The sequence below is a fragment of the Periplaneta americana genome, chromosome 8 (assembly GCF_040183065.1).
Source record: "Periplaneta americana isolate PAMFEO1 chromosome 8, P.americana_PAMFEO1_priV1, whole genome shotgun sequence".
Lineage (NCBI taxonomy): Eukaryota > Metazoa > Arthropoda > Insecta > Blattodea > Blattidae > Periplaneta > Periplaneta americana.
In genome coordinates, this window is record NC_091124.1 from 92,355,952 (window position 1) to 92,382,372 (window position 26,421).

Consider the following 26,421-nt stretch of genomic DNA (forward strand, 5'->3'; position numbering starts at 1 on the left):
TTATACATAATATGTTAAAATTTAATTTCATATGAAAAAATTTGATGATGTTATTAATTGTGCATGAATATTTGTGATGTTATAATGACGTGTGTTTGTATATACATATAATATAATTATGTTTTGATGGAAGTTAAAACTTCTTCTGTATGTAGTTCTTTCGTATTTTGCAGGTGCGTGTTTGCCAAGTAATTCTTAGATGTATATTATGTGTGATGGATGATTGCAGTAGTCTGCTTATATTGATAAGTTGTACAGTAGGGTGTACCGAAAAAAATTTTTTTTTTGAAAAATGAAGGTGGCTAGTGCGGAAAAGTTGCGACTTGTGGCAGAAAGACTGCAGGAGAAAGAAAATTAAATTTAATCAATATCTTGTGTCTCCGCATCAATACTGAATATTTGAATTTATAACGCATCTTGTAAAAATTATTATAACGACAGTCTGCATACCTATACAGCTACCCCTCGTTAACCAGATCTTTTAAAAGTTAGCAAAGATAGTACAAGAAGAGAAGTATCTTGCACCAGTATCTTCTTGTGGAATGAGAGAAGAGAGGGATGCTGGCAGTCAGGGTAGAATCTGCCCTGCAGTCGTATTTTGTAGGCTATGCTGGCCAGGTTTATGTCGCTGTTGTTTCTGTGAAATCGTGTATCATATCAGTGGTTTAGTGGTACATGCAATAATTCTTATGCATCGTGTTGTCATGTGTGGAAAAAATAATTTCGTACTGCCATACTGCTGAGTCGTTTGTTCGATATACCAGGACCGATAAGAGAGTCGCAACTTCCAACCTATAAAGATATGATAACACATTTTCTTTGGATCAGAGATTTAAGACAAACGAACTAGGTGGAAAACACCATTCAGTAAAAGACATCGCTCATGTTACTGCCGACAGACTTATCGAGGTTTGAAAAACAGCAAGCCTTCCTACCATCAGCAATCGTAGAGTAGTGGAAAAGATGAAATAGTATCATAGTCAATATCAGAATATTCTGAAATCGTACTAACGAAATGGGCTAACCTCAAGGGCGCATAAATAAGCTTTTATTAATAAAGGTCGAACATTTTTTTATACATGCACTTGTAAGTGCCCGGACCCGGAAAGTCTCTGTGAATGTGAGTTAAGTAGGAAAGTTCCATTGATAGGAGTATCCTTTCTAATGGATCAGAAAAATTAACGAAATATGATTATTGATAATATCGACATTTTGACGACGAAGATACTATTTAAGAGTGAAGAAAGGAAAGCAAAGAGGCCCATTCGCCAACGATCTGAAGAAGTGCAACTTGAATTCAGAGGAAGAGAAAAATAGACATCAGTTACAAGCTCTGAGTCTTGCCTTCGCACTGCTCGGAACAGCAGTGAAGGAGTGTGTATTCTGACTTCGAATTGAAGCCTTCTCGTGCTCAGGCTCGCTTGCCTCTACCAAAATTATCTTCAGCAGCCTTCAGATAGGCACCTCGAAGAGAGATGGGGCTCTAATTGCGACAGCTATGCTACAAGCGCGAGAATAATATCTACTAGGAATAAGGATCTTATACTAGATGGTCACGAGAGAAATGAAGATTGGAGATAAAATTCAGAAAGAAGAAACACCTAATAATAAGTTCATTCGAACAGTATATTTTGATGGTCGTAAGGACAGGGCACTAACATAGGAGAGAAAGGACAACGGATTATATCGCCAAGAAAATGAAGAGAAGCATAATTATAACTTTATTAGAAGAACCACATTCAAAGTATATTTGACATGTTTCCCCTTTCTCTGGACATGGACATCAGATTTTGAAGAGCCATGCTTCAATCTTTAAAGGTAAGTAAATTAGATGTATCGCCCCTAGCAGCACTTGGTTATGATGGAGCCTCTACAAATACAGGAAGAAAGAACGGATCAATGGTGTGCATCGAAAAAGAAATCGGCAGGCCACTACAACGAATAATTTGTATTCTCCATGTAAATGAACTTCGACACTGCTATCTCATGAAACACCTTGCTGGTATCACTACAGGTCCAGGTTCTGGACATATCGGAGAAGAGTTACTCCATTGTGAGACAAATCATGACGAATTTCAAAGTTATTGAAGTAGCCTGGATCCACAAAATTAATATGGAACGTACGTCCGATCTTAGTAGGCCTACTGATCAGGAGTATCTTCTGGAGATCTACCAAGTCGTTCATTCTGGCCATTGTCCGATAGAGCTTGAAGGAAGAAACCAGGGCCAGTTGTTCAATCTCGATGACTTACAACTGCTTACACGATTCTCCACTTGTATGTGAGCTATAGTAACCCTTCACATAATTTAGTGTGCATAGCTGAGAAATGCCATGCTTCGAAACGAAGTCTGAGTATGCAGCGTAAATCAACATTTGACACCGAAGTATACTACTAAGGGTGGGTGGAGGGATAGGGCTGGAAGTGCAACCACCTCCTCGTAGTGAGCCCTGGGTTATTTTTGAGTGTAAATTTAAAAAAATAGGCGAAGAGTTCCACTACGAAACAAAATTTGAAAACAGACGTAGAGCATTAAGCTCGCAAAACTTTAGGGCTGATGCGGAGACACAGGATATTGTCGAATTACTATTTTCTTTTTTTCTACGTTCTTTCTGCCACAAATAGCAACTTTTCCGCACTAGCCACCTTCATTTTTCAAGAAAAGTTTTTTTTCGATACACCCTATTGTACAGGCGAAAACATTTATATTTTTCTTTTAGTAACATGTTGTAGCAAATGTTAATTTGCAATAAGAATGATGTCATATGCTTGAAAATGTTGTTGTTTTTGTCTAGTGCCTTGCATCTGGCAATGAAGCCATTAGCAGTTGTGCTTTCCAATACTTTTGAACTGTAGTTTCTTCTGATCTTAATGCTTCACAGGTCTTCAAGTGATCTTCATTAATTTCTGCTGGATCGTTACACAGGACACATATTGCTTGAAAATGTTAAATAAATATATTTTATAACTTTGCAACATTCAACTGATGGCTTATGCAAAATAACCTTTGTATCTCCTACTTTCAGTTTCTGATCTTGTACCAACTAATCAGCTAATCCCTGATGATATTCTCTGATGTTTAAAAGTGTATCTACTTATGTATGTACAGTTTCCCTAGAAAAGGATGAGATGATTGAATATTCCTAAGTCTCAGATGTAAGACACTGCGCATGATTGGAGACCAGAGCACTGATACACAAGATAACGAATATTGAGTTACTTAAATTCAAGCTATTCGGTTTGTTACTAGCATCGTTCCGAAATTCACTTCAAAAACTGCAAAAAATATGATAATACTATGTAAATAAAACATAATTTTATACATAAATCGTGTAGTTAAATCGACAATGGACCTTCATGACTAGATCGACACTCCACACAGAAAGGAAAGCTTTCGTGTCATTTCAACAGCTCAGACGCTAAGACTTCTGCGTCTCGTGTCGAAGAGTGCGAGTTCGATTCCTAGTCTACACAACGATTTTTTTTGTCTAAATAACTTTGAAATAGCTAAATAACGTTGAAATAGAGTTTTACAAAGTCCTCAGATTAAGTGTTAATGATCACAGACAATACAAAATTACAAGTTATAATATTGTAAACGTTAATCTAATGAATGCATTTATACATACACACATACAATGTAAATGCATACATATTAAAAACTAACAATTAAAATTAAATTAAAAAATATTCCTAAGCCACACAGACAAACTTTTACAAAGATTTAGAGTCCTTAGGCTATGTCATTTGTTGAGTAGTTATTACAATATTTTAATAGTAGCTTTCCCATATGTGTAAGAAATGCACTCGCACAAAACAATTTTTGTTAAAAGTGTGGCTTTGGATTATTTCATTCTCACCCCTTCAGTTGATTTTAACTATTTTATCTACGTGTTTGCAATAGTGTTTAATTTAATGTGCATTCAATTTTATTCATGTTATGATTGAATGAAAAGCACTGTTGCAGTTATTGACTAATTACATATATTAATACTAATTATTAAATGCATCTGTTAAGTAACCAATTGCAGTATCTTTTGCAATATCCTGAATGTTTAAGTTGTCAATAATATTTCTGTACTATATACTATAAGACATTAAAAGAATTTGCAGTAGATTTGGGATCCTCTAGTTTATAATCACTGGTTTTAATGAAAAAATATTTTCTTTCTTAGAATATCTACAAGTTTAACTTTAATAATATTCCGAATAGCTTTAATTGCATTATCTGAATGTTGTACTTTTCTATTTGAATGTATTCTATTTCCCGCTTTCATAATTTTTTATAAATTACACCGTACTTCTTGTAGTATTTAAGAACATTGCAACTCATTACATATACGTGGATTCTTCTTTTTAATACATGAGATTTTTAAGTTCCTGCGTTATCTACATGTTTTTACTTTTGAATTTTTTCACAACATTGAGTGAAGAACATCCACTAAAGTGATTCTGAAATTAAAATGAAAAATACAATACATTTACTCTTAATATCAGTAGTACCAGTATCATATACGTTTTTGCAAGATTCATTTTGTAGATATAAATGTAAATAGTCACTAGATACACCATTTACGACCCTTTTTTAGTTTTTAAATTAATATTTTGAAATTGTTCAGTGACATTGGAAACACTTAGGATTTGTTTATCATGTTCAGACAAGCCATTGATTATAGGTTCTGTCGAATAGGAATTCAGTCTAATTCTGTGTACAAAACTTTTATCAATAGCTGTGCTACTTCAGCTTGTATGCTGGTGGGAAAATGACTCTACGACTAAGGTTTCCAGTTTCAAGGAGTGAATTTAATTTACTTTTACGGAAAAGTTCCGAGAGATAATCTATGTTTATGTCACTACAGATCACAAATTCCATATGAGATTTATAAAGTCTTTTCTTTACAAATTCAATGTTGGATATAAATATTAATAAATAATGTAAGAAATATGAATGATTGTAGTTAGAAGTCTGATTTACATTATAAAAAGCAAGAAGTTACATTCCGCGGCAAGATTCGAACTTTCGATGTTTGGTTTTGTCGTCCAACGTATAAGCACGGACCTATTCAATGCTTACGTTAATAACCCACAATTTAGCTGTAGCAATGTGGTGTCATAACTTGGGATTTGTTTACTTAACGTAATTAGATTTAATTTGATTAGTTTTGCAACAATAATTGGACTTCCTGTTATATCCTGTTATTTAAATATTTAATTTAGGGTTGATTTATTAACTCTTACTGTGCAAGATGCCCCTTATTTCAGTAATTCTATATCACGCTAAATAGTCATTGTCTACACTAAAGTATTATAGTCATCCCTCATTTCTCATCGTAATGGCGAATCGACGTGACATGAGACAGCGAGTTATAGCTCTAGTTGAGGCTGGATATGGGGCTAGATCTGCTGGCCGTTTGGTCGGTGTTCCTGGAAGTACAGCCACGAGGGGGTTCATCGTTACAAAATTCAGGGGAGGTCGAAAATCGCCCTATTCCTGGGCGTCCGCGGATTTCTTCATTGGAAGAGGATGCTCTCTTATTCGAGACAGTTCGACTGGACCCCTTTTGGACTGCTAACGAAATAAGAGCAGCATCTAACTTTCCCGGTTCTTCACAGACTGTGATCAGCAGGTTGATGAACCGCAGTATTAGGAGCCGGAGGGCTGCGCAAATGGAAATATTGGGGGAAGCACAAGCTGTCAACCATCTTGCCTTCGTTACCAATCGAGTGGATTTCGATTGGAGAAATGTATGATGGTATGCGGACAAGATTTTAAGTTAACGGGTCTCTTTTTGTTTTTTATGATTTTTGTTTCAGGAAGAATTCTTTTAACTTCCAAGTAAGATTTATTTATTTTTTGACGAGGTTCAGCCCACTTGTAGACCAAAAAATTGGGCATAAATTATTCCATATTTTTCGACAAATTATACAGTCGAGGAACTCTGAAAAAATTAATTATACCTCATTAAAAAAAGAGTTTTACCTGGGATCGAACACGAAACGTTTCGGTTATAGGATGGAACCGACACGCTACTATATGAGCTACCGAGACAAGACAGTAACAGCACCAGTCCAGAATGTAGATCCGATAGCAGGCATTTGCCATTCGGTACAGAGAAGCAATGATATTTTGTTACCCGAGCTATGTTGTGAAATCGTGGCCTTAAATGGCTGTCTTCTTCGTGATCCTTGTCCTTGTTGTGGTCCTTGTAACAATTCTTGTTCTATTTGTCATGGTACTTATCGTTATACGTCGCTATCGAGTGAACCGCGCTGTAAAACTTTAACTTCCGACAACCAAGAATCGTCTCATTCTTTTTAAGGGTAACTGAATATTAAAATTTTCTGGGATACCCTGACATTGCAGTTAATATGAAATTCATGTAGCTTCACAGATTCCTATGTGATATTCTGCAACCAGTTAATAGGAAAAATAAGTTATCTATAAACTTCTTACTTACTTATGGCTTTTAAGGAACTTGGGAGGTTCATTGCCACCCTCACATAAGCCCGCCATCAGTCCCTATCCTGTGCAGATTAATTCAGTCTCTATAATCATATTCCACCTCTCTCAAATTCATTTTAATATTATCCTCCCATCTACGTCTTGGCGTCCCCAACTAACACTCTATATGCATTTCTGGATTCATCCATATGTGCTACATGCCTTGTCCATCTCAAACGTTTGGATTTAATGTTTCTAATTATGTCAGGTGAGGAATACAATGTGTGCAATTCTGCATTGTGTAACTTTTTGTCTATAAACTTCTATTAAAAAAAACGATCTACTTTGTTGTTGACAAATAACAGTCAGAAATAAATTGATTTTGAAAAATAATTTATCTATTTTTTTTTTAAGAATCTCTCTTACTTCCTGAGGGACCTACACTGCATTTCTAAGAAAAAATATATGTTACGGAAAAACACACTAATATTTTTTTAAACATTTTTGACAACTGGGTCATTCCATGTCAATTCATCCAGAAAGTTCTGAAAATGTCTCCATATGACAGGGATTCTCTTAAAAACGTGTTGAATTGTGCTACAAGCATATCATGGATATCTTACAATTTGAATGGATTTTGCAGATTGGTTGCAGAGTGGTGACTATTGGAAGTTACAGACTTATAATTGAAAATTGTTACATGTTTAACACACAAAATGTTCTGTATGTTCCACAGTTTTTGAGCTAGGCATTTGATCTTTTGCATTAAAACTGTAGAATGACCGTCTTCTGAATCAGATATGTAGTTTGCTAATTTGAGTTTGTGGTTTATGCTGTCAGTCTCTGTACGTAAAATTTAATTGTGAAAGTTCACAATTTTTTTTTCATATTGCTACACCTTCAAATACCCTGAAATATCTATGGAATAATTATGGACTCATAAGGTGTTAACAGGAAAAAAAATTGTTTTGGAGATACAATGGGTAGTATTGGAATAGCATGTTTTTAGTAGAAGGCAAAATGTTAGTTGCTATCGTCACAGTTTCATGTCTGTTGTAATTATCTTTAGGTAAATTTGAAGGTCACTGAAGCAGTTGGCAGAACAGCCATTTTCGCTCTGATATTTGTGTACATGCCAAGCAATTGGCAGGATTGCCAATTTATCTCTCATATTGTTTAGAAGCCAAGATGTCAGATGATGGGTGTAAATATATGAAGTGAAAATTTAAAATAACACATTGTAAGTAGATATATTATATCTCTCTAAAAACCTATATCAGTATCTTAACATTAAATACCCTGCTCATTGCAGACGATCAAGTTATAATTTCCAATTCAGAAGATAACTTACAGAAAGGACTAAATACATTAAATAAAATATTATCAGACTTTGGGATGGAGATTTCAGCACAAAAATAAAAAGTAATGGCATTTTTGGGACAAGATCGAATCAGAAGTAAGATAATACACAATAACCAATGCCTAGAACAAGTACAAAATTTCAATTATCTGGGTTGTGAAATATCTTATTAAAATGAAAAAGATGTGAACAAGAAAATCGCCAAATTTACACAAATTTTAGGAATAATAAATAATACATTAAAAGCTAAATTAGTACAAAAATCCACAAGAATAAAAATATATAATACTCTAGCATTACTCTCCCTTTTACACGGAAGTGAGATTTGGACATTAAGGAAAAGAGATATGAACAGAATCAAAGCAATGGAAATAAAATTTCTCAGACGGACAGCAGGATATACTCTTTTAGATCGAAAAAGGAATGAAGAAATATTGGAACAATTAGAAGAAGAGTCAGTAGAAGAAAAATAAACATATACAAAACTAAATTGGCTACACCATGTAAAACGAATGGATAATCCCCAAAATAATGATGCAATATCAACTCAGAGGACATCGACGGTTAGGAAGACCCTTTAGAAGACTGCTAGATGGGACCGAAACAGGTCTACACAGGCCTAATTCGTGACGGATGATGATGATGATGATGATGATGATGATGATGATGATGATGAAAAACCTATATTTTACAACATATAACAATACATGGTTATTCTGTCAGTAAATACAGAATCACAACTGAATTGAACAGATTACAATATCTGTTTGTTTGTTCACTTCTAGGTAAATATGATGGAAGGTAGCAGTTGCCCTTGCATTCTGGGAAGCTTTCTTGGGGAAGAATGCAGTGGTGGTTTGAAGGTACTGAACAGGAATTTATACTCTGGCATAAGTCATATCCAGTCCATACCTCTAGATAACTCTGCTATTTAATCAAAACACACAGATAAATATCTACACCGATTCGCACTTCATCAAAGGTTATGCTATGACATTTTCAAAATTCACAAGTGCCCAATTAAATCAGCCCTACATGATATAACGTTGGAAGAAGCAAAGGAATTAAGAGACAGTGGACTAGCTGTGAGTCCTAGGGAGATGCTCTGTCCAATGTGTAGCAAACGCTTGTGTGAAGTTTGTAGCACACACATAACTCAAAACACATCATCATCATCTTCTTCTCGTGAGGAAGTTACTGAGTCTACAGATTTGATTCAAGAATTACCAAGTACACTGAACACTGGTTTACTTCAGTTAGACATATACCCTATACAATTGCACTCAGTTCCTGGGCACAACTGATTGGTTGCAACTAAGCGAAAGTTTCAAAGCATTTAAAACTAAAATCAGTAAATATATAAGAGACCATCTAACAAGAGGCAGAAGAGGGCTACTCCAAGATTTTTTGCCCACACTTTGGAATGTCTATGGTCAAGAGACAAATACAGTGCCCAGTACTATTAAATTATGTGGAAGGGTGGCACTTCCATTTTCAAAAAATCATTAGAACACATCATTCAAACATTCGGACATTTTGGAACACATTGAAAAAGAGATCGTTCGGAAATATAATGGTGATTCTACAGTTATCCGCGGGACACATAAACAGCAGATACTTTGTTAAGAAGGTAGTCTACATCCTGAAGCAATAGTAACTAGAACAAATTGCGGGTAGATATCAAACATATTGTAAACATAACGTTAACCTGTATTTGAGAATCATAACTTACAAAATTAAATTGTATTTTGTAGAACCACAAGGAGGAAGAGAACATTAATAACTATAGGCAAATCTCTCGATGAAGAGAAGAATATACTTAATATGGATTAATAATAAAATTATTATTATTATTATTATTATTATTATTATTATTATTATTATTATTATTATTACTATTATTATTATTTTCTATGACCATGACATCATATGGACGAAAAATTCTTGTGGACGAACAGATATACTTACAATGGAGGAAAGATTAGTGTAGATGAAAAGGTAATCCATGGAACTCATGTATACAACACATCTGGGAACCATGAAAATATGTTATTATCCATTAATAATGAGAATGAATGGCGGTATTGTCTGAAAATTTCCATTTCATTTATTTGTTAACTCTGTATTGAAGGACTGATGTAATGTTGTATAAAATAAGTTTTTTTTTTTTTTTCTATATTTTACTTTTCATTCGAATAAAAATAAGTTTAGTGTGATAAAACTGTTATTTTCAAAATAATAAGAGTAATGGATAAGATTATTTACAGAAATATGTTATATTATCCATTTTAAAGTAAAGGAATATTGTGTTGTAATGCATTATTTGCAAGAAGAATGATTAATATTATATAAGCAAATAGTAATAGATCAATCGATGAAAGAGAACAGAAAGAGGAAGGCTACATCATCTTTGAGATAGGCTCAGAGTTCACTGCACCAGCTACAAACTGTGAAGGAATCGGTGCAGACTGCAGGCAGGCCTGTGTGGGCTTCATGGACTTGCTGTCTCAGGCTCAGTCGAGCTAGAGTTCATATGGACTGCAGGTAGGCTTGGTGAGCTTACTGCTGTACAGATAGTCGACTGGAGGACCATGGTCTGCCTGTGCTCATCTCTAGCATTTTTGTAGTAAAACCATGATCTGTTCAGTATGTGAGGACGGGTGTGAAGAAAGTGATGCGTAACATTTTCCAGACTGTTATGTTGAAATAATTGTCCGAAAATATACAATGACATTTCAGTTTTTCTCTTTTATTCTAGTACACACTATTTACTGATAACAAATGGCAAAAAAATGTTCAAATTATAAATTTTTGTAATGGTCACAAAATATCCCTTCCCCTCGTTGGTACTGCATGTTATTTTATTTAAAATAACTTGGTATTGCTAGGGTTAAATGTCACCAGGAAACATAACTTAGAGGCATTTTTATCAATTGTAACTGTAATATATTGTATGTGTTTTTCTCATCATCAGTCATCAGTAATGTAATTTCCAGAGTTTTAAACATTCAGAATTTGAAGCTCTCAAGTCAGTTACTCACAGTACATTAAGAAACACTATCAGTAAAAAAAAAAAAAAAAAAAAAAAAAAAAAAAAAAAAAAAAAAAAAAAAAAATCTAGCAAGTAACTTTGTACACAGGCTGTCATAAGTGTGAGAATTATGAGAAAAATAAAATGATATTGTCAACTTTCCCAAAATTTTGTGAAAATACTGAATTTTAGAAATTTATTTTCTATGTACGAAAATGAAGTTTAGTTTTTATTTCCAGTGCAACGTATATATACAAATATAGGCCTATTACAGGGGGAAAAAAACTGTTCTAATACAGCTAATCAGACATGAGACAAGATGCCCAGACGCTGGCAAAATTTAAAAGAAATCGTAGAAATTGCATTTTTAGCTGTTAAAAGGTATCAGGTATTGATATGGAACGACCCTAATACAAATTTTTACAGATTTCTTCTCTTTTACATCACACAATATCGTAACTCTGGTTGATAGTCATCTTTAAGAAATCAAATCGGCTTTTCTATAGCAAGCAACACTGAAATTTCTAACTTGCATTTTTCTATATTCTACGGTGGGAGAATCTGTAACAGGTTAGATTAGCTTAGCCTTTTCCATAATAAATATTTGAAATAATAAATGTACAGTTAAGTTTTTCCATTTGAAGAAAGACCTCTGTCAAAAGTACTGGTATAGTGCAGTATTTATATATCTCAACCAGTAATCTACTCATGTTATTTCTGCTCAAGCCTGCATTTTGGGCACATTGTATGCCCCTTTACTATCTAATCCTGATGTTGTAACTCCTACAGTAGCCACAGGTGGTGCGGAATATTTTTTTTCGGAAAAAATTTTCTTGGTGTTGGTGGTTTTCATCCCTTCCTTTTCGTTATCTTTGTGGAAGTCGTTTTCATGCCTGATGTGGTTGGTGATGTACAGATGAAAGAAGAGAACACAATATATCTTGCTTCTGTGATACACAAGGTTTATTTTTTTCGAAGAAGTATACTTGTCAGTTCAAACAAAGTTCTGCAGACTAATAATTTCAGAAGGCTCTCTGAAGTCAATAATGCTGTATGATATTTCTTCTGAATTAATGGGTTTTTTTATTGCACACCATATCAGGACAATCCTCTCTGAATTCAAAACAGTGCATCTGTATCAAATTAGACATAATTTGTCATTCTTGACCGTAGTTTATTCTGCCATTTGTAATTGGAACAGCAACTGTTTCTGTTCCAACTGTTATAGGGTCAATGGAATAATTGGTAGATGGACAGCTTTTTCTTGTCACATTCGTAACACCATCAATGGTTCAACATAATTCTTGCTAAATAATCTTTTAAAGCATCCAAAATAAAGATCAGGTTGAAACTTCGCGTGTTCTACAGAAACTAAGGAAATTCTGCAGTTCTTATTCTTGTTTGTCATCACTCGCCTCATGAGGTATCTCATTAAAGTGTTATTTTATTTTGACCCACACAGTCGCCTGCATGGAACTCAACATTTTCTTCGCCCAGTAAAAAGTTTCAATTAGGCCTAAGTGATGTAACATGGTTACATCTGTATTTTCACCTTTTCGGGTATCACATTGTAATATAAGAATATGTTTAATGGCTCACAAGCAACAGCAAACATACTCACTTTGTAAGAAAGAAAAATGGACTACTTGCTGAAGATATGGTTGATTATTCACATGAAACCCTCTCACCAACCAAAGAAGCACTGAAATATTCTGTCAGGATATTGGCTATTTTAAATGGATACATCTGAACGTAAATATTGCTTTAGTGATTTGAAAATAATTCAGATGTGGAACTGTCCTCTTTCATGACGGAAAATAATTGTATATGTTGTATAAATAAATTACAATAATTGTAACAAAAATATAGACCCCCTACTCCTACATGAACTTCTGAACTTAACAATACTCTAGTGCACAGACACTAATGGATACAACAAAACTGGCTTAGATTTCCATGCAAGCATAGAATTACGGAAATAAGTTAGAAGACAGAACCTCATAAGATCATCTTACATGTTTATACTGTCTACATCCTTAAACACTATAGCATGCAGCAGACCTATAAATTGAGATAAGACAGGTGAATCCTTACGCACCGCCAAATGGTCCCTTTTCTGTTTTTGTATAAACAGTGATATGAAAGTGATCCAGCTGACGCAGGACTTTAACATTCATACAGTTCGTTATTTAAGACACGATCATAACAAAGGCATAAAAAAGAAAAATTCACCACTTTGAACCCTCTCCTACCTTTTCAAGATTATCTCGGAAACTAGTAGTCACCAAGTGGTCCCTTTTCATATGCAAGCACACATTTCGATATTACAATTGGTAGGTCTGTACTATACTATCTGTTAGTTGGATACTGACTGATAGGCATAGAATAATTAGTTAATAATTTTCATGAAAAGAAGACGCCATTTTTATTACTGTAATGATGAAATAAGAAAAATCAATGTGCAAATCATAATAACTTAGACCTATAATACTTTAATAATATGTAATAAGCAAACTACTATTAGTTTCATGAAGAATGGTACAGCTGTCAAAAAAAAAAGTGGCCGCACTCGTGAACAGGAAATATTTTCTAAGTCCACTTCGGGTCACAGTGATATTACACAAAGCAGTTCCGGAACTATGGAATTATTTCATATCTACGTCTCGTAGACAAGCGGTAGAGTGCTCGCTTAATGATTCAAAGGTTGTGAGTTCGGGCTTTGTTCAAGTTTTCATTTTATTTTTCAATCATTCTTTAGATATATAGGCCTAAATAATATTAAAATTATCATTTATATTCTGTTATCGTTCTTTAGCGTTATAAATAATATTCAAGTTATCATTTAAATTCTGTTATCTTTCTTTACCGATATAAATAATATTCAAGTTATTTATATCTTATCGTACTTTTAGCAATATAAATAATATCATATTAAAGTTATAATTTTTTATATTCTGTTATCATTCTTTAGCGATACGGAAGTGAGATTTGGTCATTAAAGAAAAAAGACGTGAACAGAATCAAAGCAACGGAAATGAAATTTTTGAGGAGAACAGCAGGATATACTCTTTTAGACCAAAAAAGGAATGAAGAAATTTTAGAACAATTAGAAGTAGAGTCAGTAGAAGAAAAAATCAGCAGATACAAATTCAATTGGCTAGATCATGTAAGAAGAATGGAAAATTCAAGAATCCCAAAAATTATGATGCAGTATAAACCTAGATGACATCGTCGACCAGGAAGACCTTTAAGAAGACTGCTAGATAGGGCCGAAACAGGTCTACAGAGGCCTAATTCGTGAAGGATGATGATGATGATGATCATTCTTTAGCAATATAAATAATATTCAAGTCATCATTTGTATTCTGTTATCGTTCTTTAGTGATATAAATAACATTCAAGTTATCATTTATATTCTGTTATCATTCTTTAGCGATATAAATAATATTTAAATTATCATTTGTATTCTGTTATAGTTCTTTAACGATATAAATAATATTCACGTTATTTATATTCTGTTATCATTCTTTAGCAATATAAATAATATTGAAGTTATTATTTGTATTCTGCTATCATTCCTTAGTAATATAAAATATAATATTCAAGTTATCATTTACATTCTGTTATCATTCTTTAGCGATATAAATAATATTCAAGTTATCATTTATATTCTGTTTTCGTTCTTTAGCGTTATAAATATTGTTCAAGTTATTTATATTGTTATTTTTCTTTCGTAATATAAATAATCTGTATTTTATATAAGTAATTACTATAATATAAATAACCATATGTCTTTGTAAAATAGGTTATTTTATTTAAATAATTAATTATACATTATATAATGTCTTATATTAATTAAACAAACCGATATTTATCATTTATATTGTATCATTCTTTGTATCTGTATAAATAATATTCAAGTTATTTATATTCTTTTATCGTTCTTTAGCGACATAAATAACATAAATTTAGTATTAGCTTTAGAACAATACAGTTGCATAATACCAGTGTTAGTGTTTTCTTTTTATATTATTACATTATACTATCTTGAAATACAATAAAATGAAGAGGAGTGACTAGGAATTGAACCTGAGACATTGACATCTAAATTCCAACATTCTTCCAACTGAACTACGAGGGCACAAGTGTAGAAACATTTGCGGAAAAATTGGGCAAATCCCCCTTCAAGATTTTCTGATGATTTGTAGAAGCTCGTCCAGGATGCAGGGGACAAGGCTAATTGGGATTTCCCGGTCTCTGATCAGGTCAAAAATCCTGACAGAACTAATATTTAACCCTTGCGGTGTATTTTGGTGAAGTTCAGAGGGCCCAAGTAGTCAAATCCACTCTCCCCACCTCCATGCTTGGGCCCCCTGGGATCTATTAAGATGTGAGAGACAGTGGTGTGCAGAAAGCAACGGGAAGTTACCATATTTATCCTTCCCAAGAAAAACTGCAAACATGAGCAAAGGAAGCTTTTAATAGAAAAAGAAGCATCTTCTCTGGACCTCTGGAAAAAGAACTAAGGAAAAGATTAGTAAAGTGCTTTGTATGGAGTATGGCATTGTATGGGGAAGAAACACGGACATTATGACGAAATGAAGAGAAATGAATAGAAGCATTTGAACTGTGGATGTGGAGAAGAATGGAGCATGTGAAGTGGACACACAGAATAAGAAATTAAGTTGTGTTGGAAAAAGTGGGTGAAGAAATAATGATGTTGAAACTGATTAGAAAGAGAAAAAGAAATTGGTTGGATCACTGGCTGAGAAGAAACTGCCTATTGAAGGATGCACTGGAAGGAATGGTGAATGGGAGAAGATTTCGAGGCAGAAAGAGATATCAAATAATAGACAACATTAAGATGTGTGGGTCATTCGGAGACTAAGACGAATGCAGAAAATAGGAAAGATTGGATAATGCTGGGTTTGCAGTGAAAGACCTACCCATGAGCAGAACACTTATGTATGTATGTCCAGGATGCCTGGAATGTTGTGGCTGAGAACAATCGCTATTTGAAAAGACTAGTCGATTCCATGCCCACATGTGGAGAAGATAGACTAAATATTGAATCATGGCATTTTGTTTTGTTTTTTGAACGCTTAATTGTTTGAATGTTCTAAGGCTGACGCCAGTAAGTTTGTTTTGTTTATGTCACGAAAGATATTTTTGTTGAGAATAAAATCTTTTTTTCTTTTCATTTGCAGCCGTAATGTCATAATAAATAATGATAAAGTCATGGCATAATATATCATGGACCTGATGTTAATTACTAAAATAATCATAAAAGAGACAGGAGCAATTATGTATATTCTCTCTCTCTCTCTCTCTTAAAAACAAAACAAAAAAAAGAACATAAAAAGCACTAGGTTGTGTTCGAATGCAGGACCTCACGAATACCAGGCAGGAATGCTACATTACGCTATAAAATAACACACAGAATACTTTAATTATAACTGTAGATATCAGGCAACGTGGTCCAATAACATGTAACATCGCCTGTCTCCAAATTGTAGCAAAGATACCCGAAGGGAACTTTGCTTCTAGAGACCGGCTACTTTTTCTTTTGACTTTCTGACCATGGGCAGGTCCTTCACTACAAACTTAGCATTCTCCAATACTTCCTATTTTCTGCCTTCCTCTTAGTCTCCACATATGATCCACATATCTTACTGTCGTCTATCATCTGATACCTTCTTTTGCCTCGAATGCTCCTTCCGTTCATCATTCCTTCCAGTGCATCCTTCAGTAGGCAGTTTCTTCCCAGCCAGTGACCCAACCAATTCGTTTTTCTCTTTCTAATCAGTTTCAGCATCATTCTTTCTTCATCCACTCTTTCCAACACAACTTCATTTCTTATTCTGTCTGTCCACTTCACATTCTCCATTCTTCTCCATATCCACCTTTCAAATGAGTCTATTCGTTTTTCTTCATTTCGTCATAATGTCCACGTTTCTTCCCCATACAATGCCACACTCCACACAAAGCACTTCACTAGTCTCTTCCTTAGGTCTTTCTCCAAAGATCCACAGAAGATGCTCCTTTTTCTATTAAAAGCTTCCTTTGCCATTGCTATCTTCCTTTTGACTTCCTGGCTGCAGCTCATGTTACTGCTTATAGTACATCTCAAGTATTTAAAGCTGTTCACTTGCTCTACCGCCTCATTTAGAATTCGCAAGTTTACCTTCTTTATTTTTCTTGCGACAATCATGGTCTTCATCTTGTTTGCATTTATCTTCATCCCATACTGCTCACAGCTGTCATTTAGCTCCAGTAGCATATCCTATAGTAAGCCTATCGTCTCCTCTTCTACTAACAATGACATATCATCAGCAAATCTTGTACACTTTATTCTTCTTCCACCTACTTTTACCCTAACTGTTCTGAAAACAGTTCTTTATCAAATTTTCAAAGTAGATGTTGAACAGGGTAGATAATAAAGGGCATCCTGTCGTACTGCTCTCCCTATTTCACTTCCTTCAGACATTTCTTCTCCTTTCCTGCCTTTGACTCGCTAATGGATTACTGGTAATATGTGACGATTACAGTGTAGGTACCTAACATTCTCCAGTTACCTACATGTCGCCGAAGATGTAGGCTAATCATTAAGAAGATTCGAAATAGCCTATATTGAAAATTTTCCCTTTTACCAGAGCTGAGATACTAGGCCTACAGCGAGAAAACTACAACGTAATTATAAATAGTGGTATTTTACGACGAAAAATTGGAATGAATTTTACGTCTAAATTCTCTCATCCTATGTCATCTCACTGGGAAGATCATTATGCTGACCACACGTTCCTCCTATACCAGTTGGATGATTGTTCACTTCAGCTGAGGCATGTGGACGTGAGGCCATCAGTCGGCTGGTAGGCCCCCCGATGGATTTATGTCATCTCATATCAAACTCATTCACACCTTTGGAATAACGGATAGCGCGTCTAACCGCGGAACCAGGTGGTCCGGGTTCGAATCCCAGTCGGGGCAAGTTACCTAGTTGAGGTTTTTTTCCGTGGTTTTCCTTCAACCCAATATGAGCAAATGCTGGGTAACTATCGGTGCTGGACCCCGGACTCATTTCACTGGCATTATCACCTTCATTTCATTCAGACGCTAAATAACCTGAGATGTTGATACAGCATCGTAAAATAACGTACTAAAAAAATAAACAATCAAACTCACAACTGCTTTAGATAAGCCTAGCTCCTTTTAAAATATTCTTATATTCCTAATCGTTTGCGAAATATAGGTAAGTAAGCCTACTATATGTAATAAATAGCATTAATTTTTCTTAATCTGGTGGGAGAGAAATATGTGTTACCGTAATTCCCCCCAACTAGGCCTATGGTCCTGGAACACAACGATACAGCCATTCACAGAACACTGTAGACGTGTCATAGACCGTTCATAGATAGCTGCAGTGACTTGACTTCAAACGTGAATAAACAAGGTACTACCACAGTCTAGCATATAGTCACGAAGCTCAATATGTAATATGCATCCATAGATAGTTGCTAACCACTAGGATCGCTACTATCGCCTCATTACAAACGATGCGAAATAGTACCTGCACAGTCTATTGTTCCTAGCAACCTCAACAACTCAAGCTCCGTGACTATATACTAGACTGTGGTACTACGTTATAGATTGCAAAATTTGAATGGTTGTATAGCGGCCCATAATTGTGTTCCAGGATCATAGTTGTGGGAAATTACGATACTTATTTAGGTCTATCAACAGTTGAACCATGTTATCACAATAACATTATTCAACTACGAATACAAATTCTAAGTCCGGATAGGTCTATGAATAAAATTAAAAATCAGCTATTTCAAAACTAGTAATAATAACACTCCAAAATAACAGAACTTCACAAATTGATGCGTTATATGCAACGTAAAAATGCCCAGTCTGCTATTTTTACCGTTACAAAAACTAAAAACAGATAAGGTGAGGTTATGGTCGGCTGACATAATGAATGTCAAATATTATGAATCAGTAAGATTAAACATCAATAAAACAACACCGATAGCACTGAAAAATATTGGAACATACATTAACTCCAAATGCTTATAAACTACTGTTTTTCTTCGGTAAGAAACTTACCTGTTGTCTTATTATCTGTGGGGATGACACATGCCCATTTGAGTGGCTCAACATTCCGTTTGGCTCACCTCCTGGCCACTTCATTTATTTTCGCTCTGTAAAATAACAACACCTATATCAATAGAATGTCACACAATTCTCTTCTAGAATGCTTATATATCTGAATGAAATCTGAGAAAGGCCTGCATGACAGTTCGCAATAACACAATAGAACAATGGTAGCACGTTCGCCAGAAACAAAACTAAGTCCAAGCACTATACTATTATAATGATAGAATTAAAACATATCTGTAAAATATTAATATACCTTATCTTGCTTTCCGAATCCAAATATCATTAACTGTTATTTACTTTACAATAATTAATATCTACAATCAACCGTGCACTGCAAAGAATAGAACTTATGTCGCTCGCCGTATTTTTTTCGAAATGAATGGGAGCTTGATTTTGAAACTATAACACTTTTATTGCACTAAAACTCTTCACAAACTTAATACAGTACCGAAATATTATGCATTTTGCTAATAGTCACAGGATGACTTTGATAATACCTTGATTCTATTCAAGCCTGAACATGCGACATATTAGTTTCGAAACGCATGATGGGAAATTTACATTCCAAATTGCGGGAATTTTCAAAATTCCGTAAGAAAATCTTATGAATATTTCCAATTGCATCAAGTATCATGATTAATAAAAAAAATTAAAACTTCTCTGACAAATAAATACGAATACTTTTCCCCTTAAGTCGTTGTAGCTGTGCTTGTCTAATTTTATTATGTGCCTACTATTCGTTAGCAATAGGGGACAGATTTATAAGTTTTTAAAAATCCAAGTTAGGATTTTGGAATAGGTGAAATAGGTTTTTTATAAAGAAATTATAGCTTCGCCCGTAACGGCCTCTCTGCCTTTCACTGTGGCGGCCCGGATTTGATCCCCACCTGAGTCACAAAGAAATATGTGGTGGACAAAGCAGGACAGGAGGAGCATACTCCACAATAACCCTCACTCTGCAAGGTCCCGAGTCTCCAGAACAAATAGAAAATGGCTAACAGTTTATAATGTAGCTCTTTGTTTCCAGATTAAGGAAAGATTTTGGAAGACCATTCCCTATTGTCTTAAGTGCATCGCTATAGGCACCATGCAAGCTACGCCAGCAATGCAATCCTGCAACTAAACATAGGAGAGACATCGCACCGACAGTGTGTTTGTGGTCTAATACTTTAGCTCTTGTACTCAATGGAGAGTAAAAAATGCGTAAAAAGCAATGTTATTATTGCCTAGTGGATTGTCCTAATACAAACAATAATATGGATGATGTAGTATTTTATACATTTCCTACAAAAAGCACAGAAGTAGAATGAAGAAAACTATTGATATAAGCTATAAATCACATACAGTATTATTGCCAACTCTAATTTTTATAAACAGTTGTTTAAACGAATTATATAAACTATTGTACTAAATTACTAAGATGTTAGTCCCCTATTCTCATAGGTGTGAAGCTTAATATGTAATTAATTATAATGTAAAATATCTTTTATTGGTTCTAGTCCTAATCCAGTGTCCACTTTGTTGGAAACACAAGGTCAGTCATTCCCAAAACATTGCCTTTGAGTCCACCATATTTTCAGAAATTTACATGCAAGAAGTATTTCATTACAGGAATCGTCGAATGGATTCAAGAGGCTTGTGGAAAGAAATAAACTTAACATTTGGACAAATGAATTAGTTTCGAGATAAATAAAATCATTCACAAGTATGCACAAGTTCAAGGCAGAGAAATAATTTTTTGTTGCAACACAAATGCAAATGATGTGTGTATTACACAAGCAAACATACTTGTAAGATCTGGCACAATTAAATATGTTAAGAGTTGTGAAATTAATAATAATGTTAATACAAGAGTTCGATTTCAGGGACATTCTTCCATTCCAGGGACAGAGTTGCATGATTTCACTTCAGTGACACCTTTAACTTACTTCTTCATCTTTTACCAGAATCGAAATGTTATGCAATATCCAACCAAAATTGATAACTGCTGTTTTTAATAAATATAAAAACGGGTCTCTCCTACCCAGCTTTGAGAATATTCAATATGCATCGAACTACGATGTCCCGAATATTTGTAAAACCACTGACAGAACTAGCGTCAATAACAAACAAATTCATATTCTGGCAAAGTAAACAAAATGTTCAGGAAACTATGCCGACTGCTTTTAAAAGTAAATATACAAACTGCAGAACCATAATTGACTGGACCGAGATTAAATAACAGCCATTTAGAATATTGTAGATGAGGGTGAAAATCTTAATCGCTGTCACTCATAGTAGAATGATCAGTTTTAAATCCAATTTTATTCTTATGGTGACAGAGCCAGTGAAACATTCATGGTAGTTGTCTGCTGATGTTACTGGGCAAGGAGATGAAGTTATGGCTGATAAGAAATTTCCGAGAATAAAAACAAATCTTTCTGGCCGTGGTGTTGTTGTAGTGACACCTCATTCTTGCACCAAGAAAAATTAAAATCGGAATATAAAATTTATATTGCTTTCACGTGTTAAATACTAGGTTACAGTACATTGTTGACTAGTTTCAGCCTATGGGCTATCCTCAGAACTCAGAGCAATATAAACTTTATATTCCAAAGTGTTAGTGTTAAAAGTTGTGTAATCAAGATGAAAATTAAAAGCTGATGAAATTGAAACAACATACAGTGTAGCAAGTGTACTGTTTTCGCGGATTTACAGCCATCAAGTCATTCATTCATAGTTTTCTGCCCAAGGGCAGGTCTTTCACTGCAAACCCAGTATTCTCCAATCTTTCATATTTCCTGTCTTCCTCTTAGACTCCGCTATGATCCGTATAGGCCTATGTTAATGTTGTATGTCATCTGATATCTTCTTCTGCCCAGAACTTTTCTAATATCGGTACAAAGAAATGTGTCGTAAAACGTTAGTAATAATATCACAACAGCTATCATAATATGCTTTGCATGAGGACTGTTTTTGCAAAACTTGCTAACTGAAAAAAACTAAATTTTACAGGAGACACAAAAAACTGAATGGAGACAAGTAGGTTATAGGTGCAACCATCAAACATTGACACACTATAATGAAGAGAAATAATTCAATACTAAGATAATTTTAACATCGTGTAGAGGCCTGCTTTATGTTAACGAATCCACCAAAATCTCAATTTTTCAAATTTTGCATTAGCAAGTTTTGCAAAAACGGTCCTCAATTATAAACTTTCTTCCATGTTATGTGCAAATTAACAATGAAAATGACTATGTATCTTGTGAAAATATCAATATTTATGTCTAACAACGTTTTCGCAAGCAATAATAAAAATAGAAGTTCCATACAATGAGTGTAGAGATTTAATACCTGGTCCCTCTAATCCCTGCAGGAGACTGACATATTATATATTTACAAATATTTCGACTCCGATCAAAATAAATAAAATAGAGATATGTTGTGGAATTCGGAATTTTTCAAACTGCAATCATTGTATGATACACATTCGTCAAGTTTTTTTGACCCTCATGTGTTTGTGAAGCTCGGCTTTACCTTGTTTCACAAACTTCATACCCATGCCAAAAATAAAACGTTTACGAACTTGTATCATAAATAGCTATTAATAAATGATGCCGGTACAATATATAGAGGGACACATTTTTCCATTAACAGTATAAAATAATTTGTATATTGTAATTAGAACTGTATTATAAACTTAGTAGATATGAATCATCTATATAATTTGAAAACTATATTTAATAATTGTCTTATAATCAAAGTCATTAAGATATTTTAACTTGTACGGTATTTATTTTTATACCATTTGTTTACAAGCTAGTTAGGTCTACTCTTTATTTTCAATTATCGTGTCATAAAAGATTCATTACAGTACGGAATTCTTCGAAAAAAAATGAATTTCATTGTAATCTAAAAGTTACATACAGAGTTCCTCACTAGGTTACCTAAATGCAATACTGTATAATATCAATACATTTTAACATTTTCATTATTTTTATGCTCTACATTTTTTAATGTTTTCATATATATTAATAGTTTAATTAAATTTAGAATTATTTATAACTCTAGTTTCATTTTTCAATATTTTATTTCAGAGATTGTTGTCCTCTTCTAACAGTATGATACCGGTAGGCCTACCTAAAATAAGTAAAATCAATTTATAGCCTATAATTACATGTAGGTATATAATTCTAGTTCTCTATATTTTAATTTTAAGATTGATGTCTCCTTTTTAAATTTAGAATTATTTATAACTCTAGTTTCATTTTTCAGTACTTTATTTCAGAGATTGTTGTCCTCTTCTAACAGTATGATACCGGTAGGCCTACCTAAAATAAGTAAAATCAATTTATAGCCTATAATTACATGTAGGTATATAATTCTAGTTCTCTATATTTTAATTTTAAGATTGATGTCTCCTTTTAAGGTACCTAGCCTACATATAGGCCCTAACGAAATTTACACAATTAAATTTAGGAAGGCCTTTTCAAGTTTAGTTTTTCATAATATCTTAATTCTGTCCTCTTCTGATGTGCATATGGATGCCTATTATTTTAAGGCCCACTTTAATATTTTAAAACCTCCTTCAGGTATCAAAACGTCCTTTTTTAGAGTTTAAATATCCGAGGTCTACTCATAAATAGAAAGAAAATGATTTGCATAACTTTGGCACAATGAGTGGACAGATGAGTGGAGAGATTTACTAATTTAGTGATTATGTATTATTACTGTAATTTCCATAATCATTATTATTATTATTATTATTATTATTATTATTATTATTATTATTATTATATCGTAATATTTACTAGTAATGTCATATCATATTGTAGTAGGCCTAATATTAACATAATTATCCATGTGACTATTAGTATGTTATAATACCGTAATTTAATTTTTTTTAATTCTACGGTAACTAATATTATGTTAAGAACATAATATTTGCTACTGACTGATGCTTGTCATCAATACAGAGGAGAAACGTTAGAAAAAGAGTGAAAACCAAAATTCACTTACATATTATGCTTCTGTATCTATCTGTCTCCCTTTTTCTTCCCAGCAACCCACAGTCACAAGCAGTACTAGGAAGTCAACATCTCACATTGATCCACACATTCAAATTCATCCCGAATCAAAACATCGTATAAACAGGAAATGAAATATCTATAAGAAACAAAAAATAATAAAGTTTTTTACGTATACAAATAAAAAAATCTTCCTTTTAAAATAGAAGGGGAAGCAATGCTTCCATCACATCCATGGATGCTACGCCCCTACTACATACATACATACATACATACAAATCAGAGTTTTAACTGTGGTATGGTAACATGTTAAGTAGCCTGTTTTAAAATGGATTAGACAACATTTGTAGTGATTAAAACCAGCGTGTTGAGCTGGGATCGACATTGAGAAATCAGCTCCAAGTCTGTATAACATCAGTGTTATATACCAGTGGAAAATTACATCAGTGTGTAAACTGTGACATATATAGGCTCTGAAAGCGACTTTGATTTCTTTTTAAGTCTGAAGCTTCCGAATTTAATCAAATACAAACATGTGATTGGCAATGGACCAATACAGAATTTGGAAAGAAGACAAATACAAAAAGTGGAAATGGATCGGACATGCATTGAGGAGAGAAGATGGTAATATTACCAAAGCAGGTTTCGACTGGAATCCCCAAGGAATAATTACAAGAAGAGTCAGACCTAGAATCACTTGGTGCAGTAGTCAGAAATGAAGCTCAACAACAAGAAAAGAGCTGGAATAAGATCAAAATCCAGAAAAGAAAAAGAATTCGCTGGCGAGCTTTCATCAAGACCTTCTGCTTCCCAGAGGAGTGACAGAACTGATGCTACTAGTTTTGTCAATCGTCATTGGGATCTGGAAGCAGCTTTGACTTCTTCTGAAGTTCGAAACTTCAGGATCTATTACTTTCTTTACAGGCGATTTCATCTTTTTTTAAATTAATGTTTTTCTACTCTTTTCTTTCATATGATTTCTGAATTTTTAAATAGTCAATTGGGCTATATTAACCAGCCACAATGAATCAGTGGCAGCTGATGATACCTGTTCCATGACAGCTCACTTCATACGTAAACTGCTATGGACTTAATGCAGCTTCTTGCTATAATCTCTCTTTGCTAGGAATAGACGTATTAATTTTCGTTAATCCTTTATATATATATATATATATATATATATATATATATATATATATATATATATATATATATATATATATATATGAAGCATCCAATTCCAGAACTGTCTAAATCCATTTTTTTTTAAATTGAGATAATGGCGGTTTCGTCATCTACCTAAATGTCTCTAGCAATTTTTTAATGAATGTTGTGCCTAAATTTCCTCTTTCTTTCCATAAATAAGCTTCAAATATGACGAACACTGCAAACAATTAGGAAAAAAGTTACCGGTATCAGTTTTTGGCGTTTCCTGAAAACTGTTAAGAATGGATGTAGACAGTTTTGGAATTGGAGGCTTCATATATATATTGCTTATAACAACAATACTATTCTCTGATTGAGGTTCTGGCTGATATGTAGGACATCTATTACCCTGCAGTAGGCCTACATCTCACTTGACAATATGTGCCAGAAGAAGAACAATGTGTTTGTATGCATCTGAAGTCTGACTAGAGTCGACAGCAATTTGGAAGGCAGTAGTCTCTGCTAGCATTTGCGTCGAGAGAGACAGATAGAGAGAGCAAGGCAGCGTACAACATTGCCACATCGTACTTCACGCACACGTGCAATAGAAATAGCGCAGGAGAGAATTTAAATTATAAAAGATTACTGATTACTGTAAGCATGACACCAACCAAACCCTCTTTCCTTCACTAACAATATTCTTTGCACGTTTCTCAATCCCACACCACATGCTTCTGCAGTCATTTCTTGCGTGTTGGCAACATTGCAGTCAGCATCAAGATGGCCGGCAGCATTCTGCTCGTCAACGTTTTTAAAATAATTGTACACCTTAAACACTATTTTCCGCCCTGCCTGTGCAATACTTGTCTTTTTACAGTCTCTTCTTCCATTTATTTATCTTACACACACACAGTAAATGTTAGTTTTACTTATTCAATGTATTGAAACACTCACACGTGAACAAACGAACTCGGGAAGTACTTATTATAGACTGATTCTGATTGGTTTTACTGTACAAGTTTGTGACGTCACATACCAGAAATGCTACGGCGTATGTAGCAGCTGACCGTCTTCCAAAATGCCGTCTAGTCTAGTGTAATATGCGTAGCTAGCGGGTGATGTTCTCGACAGACTGCGAAAACAACAGAAATGTTCAGACCCACATTATGCCAGGGACTGTCCCAGCAACAAAACTGAATGTGTGAATTGCAAGTTCAACAATCAGAGAAGCTGTGCAAAGGGACAATACGAAGTTCTAAACCCATAGCACCTGT

At 34.1% G+C, this 26,421-nt stretch overlaps 1 protein-coding gene across 4 annotated transcripts in view; it reads right to left on the reverse strand.

Moving 5' to 3' along the window:
- The window catches only part of pum (pumilio), an 888,766-nt gene extending 869,225 nt beyond the window's left edge, over nt 1–19,541 (reverse strand). For 3 of the 4 annotated variants that reach the window (XM_069833260.1, XM_069833261.1, XM_069833257.1), the window contains exons 1-2: nt 19,246–19,541; nt 18,939–19,033 (exon numbers count right to left, since the gene is read on the reverse strand). In XM_069833260.1, the coding sequence (XP_069689361.1) occupies nt 18,939–19,022 (84 nt within the window). In that variant the 5' untranslated portion in view covers nt 19,023–19,033; nt 19,246–19,541. The remainder of the gene's footprint in view (nt 1–18,938; nt 19,034–19,245) is intronic. The other variant, XM_069833258.1, reaches the window with a different exon arrangement.
- Between the last annotated feature and the right edge of the window lie 6,880 nt (nt 19,542–26,421).